Raw genomic sequence first — 6006 nt, 5'->3', positions numbered from 1 at the left:
AAAAAACAGAAATGTTTAATAGTTAATATTCATTTCATCAACGCACAAATAATTAAATACGTGAATTATCAGTATTTGGGTTTTCCTACAAGACACAATCAGTCTGTGCAAAAAGTGCAATTTCTAGAAACAGGCTAATGAAAGGTAGAGTGAAAGAGAAATGTCCTAAAGAGGAACAACGACAGGACAGAGAAAATAAATGAGAAGGAACAGAGAGAAAAGGACAGTGACAGAGAAAGAGAGACAGAGCATTGTTGATACATTCTGATATGAGACCGTTATGAGTTGGGACTTCCTCCCATGGAGACCTCTTGTCTCTGACATAACTGTTACAGTCAGTAAAGTAAGAAGATAACTTAACTTTGGTATAATGACCACAGTCCAGCCATTTACTAGCAAGCAAACGGTAAGCATATCAGTTAGCTACCAGGGCTGGGCTCAATTCAAAGTAAACTACAAATCAATTATCGGGAAAAAAATAGCATTTATTTTCAAGGACTTCTCAAACTGAAAAGAAGCATCTATATATTTCAATTTTATTTTAATACAAAATCACTTCCTGAACTGACTGTCTTCAATTAGAATTAAGACCAACCTTGCTACTGTAGCTACATGCCGGGTGTAGCTAAAAATGGACTGACTCTAGCTAGCATGCTAATGATTGCATGGACTGGTAGCTAACATGACAAGTTACCAGCAACACACAGCAGACTGACTTGTTTTCATGCTAATGGATACGTGCAGTGACTAGCTAGCATGCTAACAGCTACGTGCAGCATCATACAACATTCCAAGATGGAATACAATGTCCCTTTGTGTTTTGCTATTCTACAGGGTGTCTAGCCCTCTAGAGACCTAAAGGCACGCTAGTAGAAACAGTGATCCATAAGGTCATAGTCTGAAATCCACAGAATGAATATGAGAAATGTAAGAGAAGGTATACTGCATTAACATTACCGTATCAATAATTGGCACTTGTGTTGAGTTCATGTGATTTCATTTTGGTGTTAAGGGCAGGGCTTTAAGATTTCACCTGCACAATGTGACTGCAAGGGCACAGAGCTCTCTCTCACCCCCCCTCCCTTTCTAACAGTCTCTGATATCACACTCTCCTTTTTTTCTCCCTCGTCTTTTTTTTGTCTTACATTATTCTAAGGCCTTAGTATGTTTTCATAGAAACATCACGCAGAGGAGTCTGAGCTGCGTTCTCCAGCCCTCACGGCGATCCATAGTGTTAGTAAACAGTGCAGAACAGTTACAGAGCAGTCCGTTACATTCCCTTAAAACTACACAGACAGGTATGTGTAAGGTCACACAGTTAATCACTCCATTGTCCTCTCCTCCTCCTTTGTGATCTTCTTTTTAATGTAAACGTGAAGGTGCTGTCTGCTTTTCAGACACACACTCCAGAATGGAATGACCTCATCACTCCAGACACTGGTAGAGTTCTCTGGTATAGAATGTGGAGTGTGTGTGTGTATAAAGTCTCTGGTCTCGGTCTCAGGTCCAAACCTCCATGGGGACCATGGACTCCTTGGAGCCGATGGGAGGAAGTAGATTCTGCTCAGATAGGAAGTCGAGCGGAAATTGGACCAGGAAGCCACGGATCTTCTTCAGCTCCTCATGAGCGCGTGCAGAATCCTCCCTCTCCAACCCCGGCTTGGCTAGATAGCCTTCCAGTTCCAGAATGTTCCTGACATCACTGGAGGGAAGGCACCGGAACACCTGGGGGGGAAAGAGGGAGAAGTTCAACTCTACTCTCTGTGATAGCAAAGCATATTAGCATTATGACATAATACTGACGGGGTTGGTTCTAATGTTGCATGTTAGTGTTTGTGTACCTTCTGGTAGATGGAGTGTTTTTGTGTGTCTGTTAGCTACCTTCTGATAGATAGTGGCGTTGCGAGCACAGGTGGTCATCCAAATCTCCTTGTAGAAGTGATCACTGAGAGGGTCAGACACATCTATAGACAGATCAGTATGGGCCCCTAGGATAGTCCTGATGGAAAGCGGGAGAGAGGGATGGAGGGCGTGATGGGGGAGAGAGAGGGATGGAGGGCGTGATGGGGGAGAGAGAAGGGGAAAAGTCTCAGTATTAAAGAGAAGAGTTGATTCCTCAGTGAGGTCGTAAGTCAAAGCACTTGAAGGCTCACACACAGACACACACCTGAAGCACTCTAGACGTAGTGCCAGTGCATAGCGACCAGCCTGGTACTCCTGTCCATCCATCACCGCGGTAACGGTCTCCGAGTCTTCGACGATCACCGCCACCTCGCTGTCACGCTTCCCCAACATGCTGCGGTCGTTGATGTTGGCCGAACCTACAACACACACAGAGGAAGTGTTAGGTGTGTGTGTGGGTCCTTTGTGTCTGTCCTTAGGACTTTCTCAAGCTCTTCTTTGGCGATGAGTTGGTGGATGGATGGATGGATGCAGTAATAACACTGACCAGCAGATGGTAATGTAAAGCTTAGGTTACAGACGTACATTAATCCAAACTTGCACACAGAAATCAAATACAATTTTATTGGTCACATACAGTTGAAGTCGGAAGTTTACATACACCTTAGCCAAATACATTTAAACTCAGTTTTTCACAATTCCTGACATTTAATCAGAGTAAAAATTCCCTGTCTTAGGTCAGTTAGGATCACCACTTCATTTTGAGAATATGAAATGTCAGAATAATAGTAGAAAGAATTATTTATTTCAGATTTGATTTCTTTCATCACATTCCCAGTGGGTCAGAAGTTTACATACACTCAATTAGTATTTGTTAGCATTGCCTTTAAATTGTTTAACTTGGGTCAAAAGTTTTGGGTAGCCTTCCACAAGCTTCCCACAATCAGTTGAGTGAATTTTGGCCCTTTCCTCCTGACAGAGCTGGTGTAACTGAGTCAAGTTTGTAGGCCTCCTTGCTCACACACACTTTTTCAGTTCTGCCCATAAATGTTGTCATGACTCTCTTGATCAGGTCAGGTTACAGGAGACCCCAACCCTACAGATTATCTCTCAACCACAAGAGGAGAGAGCTGTGGGTCTGAAGACATGGGGGGGGGTTTATGGCCCCACGCCCCTTGTAAATCTCAGACCACAGACAAATTCCTTTGTCCTGTCACTATGAAGAACCAACCTCAGAACATTAAACATGAAATAAAGAGACTTTGGAACAATGGTTTCCGCCAGCCACAATGTTGGTCATGACGATAGATGGAATATGAAAATATATGTCATTTTTGTTCGGTTATTAAAAGGTTAATAGATGACGTTATTACGAAAATATTGGAATGTGAAGGGTTTTCCTAATATATGTTTGATGTTTACACATTGTTGTATGTATCCAAATCAAAGAGAATGTTTTGGGGAAGATGAAATGTTAAGTTAGTTGTCTAAAATGGGATTTGAGAAAACCTAACCCTTGCCTCATTAACTTGGTATGCCCAGAGAATTGCCCTAAAGGCGGTTATGCCCACTTCTGACCCAAGGGTATAAAACTTGTGAGTATAGAATTTACGATAAGACTATGTGACCCCAGCTGCAGCAGGGTCTGAAAAGTCAAACCAACACAGAACGCAACGCAAGTTTGAGGACAAAGAAATCCTTTTCTACCCAAGCTACGGATGAGTAGCTGTGTCTAAGAGGGTGAATTCAAGTCGCACCACCTAGCCTCCATCTCCCATCGAATCGTGGTATCTAAAGGGTTTCATTCCTATGCTGTGAGCTCTGAGCTACAGAGCTGTCTGTCCTCAGAAGACCCCTTCCAGAGAAAGGGGTGAGGGAACAGACTCCTAAGCCACAAAGGACACGAATACCGGGAGGACGAGCAACGAGGCGCGCAGGAGCAGTGCGTCATCGAACAACGGAACGGTCCACACAGAGAATCCCCTGAAATCATCACCACAGTAATTACATCATTATATATTCTGACCCATGAGGGCGGCGGTTTGAGGCAAGGCTACGGTTAGAATAGCATAGCTGACAAATTCACCCAAATGTATATTTCTCGTGTACTTTTTCTCTCTCTTTTGAAATTCCCATTGTGGGTAACACGCGCCATAGTGTGTTGGCCCGTTATAATAAGTTCTAATCAATAGCCTATAATGTGTTTTGTCTATGTGTATCTTTTATCATCATTTTAGCTTTTTAGTAAATAAATATTCAATTAAAATTGGTGTGGTACGAATTCATTAGTGGGACCCGGGTCCATGAAGATTCAAGGGCTATTCGACGTTCAGATTATGAGACAACTATATACTGGGCAACTGATTAATTAGCGGCTGTTGTAAAATCGATATTCTAATATTCTTTGAGTTAATTTGGGAAATAGAAACTCAATAAAACTAGTTTTCCCATGGTGCCCCAGGTTAATAAGTTAATTGGTTGATTCAGTTAATCACGTAATTAAAACGTATAATCATTCGATGAGCAACAGTCGCCACATTAACCAATACAATGTCACGACAATGTTCTATAGGATGGAGGTCAGGGCTTTGTGATGGCCACTCCAATACCTTGACTTTATTGTCATTAAGCAATTTTGCCACAAATTTGGAAGTATGCTTGGGGTCATTGTCCATTTGGAAGACTCATTTGCGACCAAGCTTTAACTTCTTGACTGATGTCCTGAGATGTTGCTTCAATATATCCACATACTTTTACTACCTCATGATGCCATCTATTTTGTGAAGTGCACCAGTCCCTCCTGCAGCAAAGCATCCACACAACATGATGCTGCCACCCCCGTGCTTCACGGTTGGGATGGTTTTCTTCGGCTTGCAAGCATCCCCCTTTTTCATCTAAACATAACGATGGTCATTATGGCCAAACAGTTCTATTTTTGTTTCATCAGACCAGAGGATATTTCTCCAAAAAGTACAATCTTTGTCCCCATGTGCAGTTACAAACCGTATTCTGGCTTTTTTAATGCGGTTTTGGAGCAGTGGCTTCTTCCTTGCTGAGCGGCCTTTCAGGTTATGTCGATATAGGACTCATTTTACTGTGGATGTAGATACTTTTGTACCTGTTTCCTCCAGCATCTTCACAAGGCCCTTTGCTGTTGTTCTGAGATTGATTTGCACTTTTCACACCAAAGTACGTTTATCTCTAGTAGACAGAACACGTCTCCTTCCTGAGCGGTATGACGGCTGCGTGATCCCATGGTGTTTATTCTTCCGTACTATTGTTTGTACAGATGAACCTGGTACCTTCAGGTGTTTGGAAATTGCTCCCAAGGATGAACCAGACTTGTGGAGGTCTACAATTTTTTTCTGAGGTCTTGGCTGATTTAAAATAAAAAAATCCCATGATGTCAAGCAAAGAGGCACTGAGTTTGAAGGTAGGCCTTGAAATACATCCACAGGTACACCTCCAATTGACTCAAATGATGTCAATTAGCCTATCAGAAGTTTCTAAAGCCATGACATCTTTTTCTGGAATTTTCCAAGCTGTTTAAAGGCACAGTCAACTTAGTGTATGTAAACTTCTGACCCACTGGAATTGTGATACAGTGAATTCTAAGTGAAATAATCTGTCTGTAAACAATGGTTGGAAAAATGACTTGTGTCATGCACAAGGTAGATGTCCTAACCGACTTGCCAAAACGATATAGTTTGTAAACAATACATTTGTGGAGTGGTTGAAAAACGAGTTTTAATGACTCCAAGATAAGTGTTTGTAAACTTCTGACTTCAACTGTATTTTGCAGATATTATCGCAAGTGTAGCGAAATGCTTATGTTTCTAGCTCCAACAGTGCAATAATACCTAACAATACAAAACAATACACACAAATCCAAACCTACCCACCTATGATGACGGTGTTGTCGTCTGCGATGAGCATCTTGCTGTGGACGTAGACGAGCTCTGTGACCAGGCGTCCCTCCAGTTCAGCATGGGTCCTCAGACCACAGAACGAGATGTAGTTCATCCACTGCTCGTCCACTGAAACACACACACACAGAACCAGTCCACTGAAACACACACACAGAACCAGTCCACTGAAACAGAC

At 42.3% G+C, this 6006-nt stretch overlaps 1 protein-coding gene across 4 annotated transcripts in view; it reads right to left on the bottom strand.

The window, feature by feature from the left end:
- LOC112236926 (phospholipase D1) overlaps window positions 1–6006 on the bottom strand; it is a 28833-nt gene continuing 22827 nt past the window's right edge. For 2 of the 4 annotated variants that reach the window (XM_024405543.2, XM_024405545.2), the window contains exons 23-26: window positions 5805–5939; window positions 2168–2321; window positions 1882–1999; window positions 1–1725 (exon numbers count right to left, since the gene is read on the bottom strand). In XM_024405543.2, coding sequence (XP_024261311.1) covers window positions 1501–1725; window positions 1882–1999; window positions 2168–2321; window positions 5805–5939 — 632 coding nt within the window. In that variant the 3' untranslated portion in view covers window positions 1–1500. Of the gene's footprint in view, window positions 1726–1881; window positions 2000–2167; window positions 2322–5800; window positions 5940–6006 lie in introns of those variants that run through there. The other 2 variants (XR_002951304.2, XR_002951305.2) reach the window with 2 other exon arrangements.

Source organism: Oncorhynchus tshawytscha, linkage group LG16 (genome assembly GCF_018296145.1).
Source record: "Oncorhynchus tshawytscha isolate Ot180627B linkage group LG16, Otsh_v2.0, whole genome shotgun sequence".
In the NCBI taxonomy this organism is placed as follows: Eukaryota; Metazoa; Chordata; class Actinopteri; order Salmoniformes; family Salmonidae; genus Oncorhynchus; species Oncorhynchus tshawytscha.
This window is presented reverse-complemented; position numbering and strand designations above follow the sequence as displayed.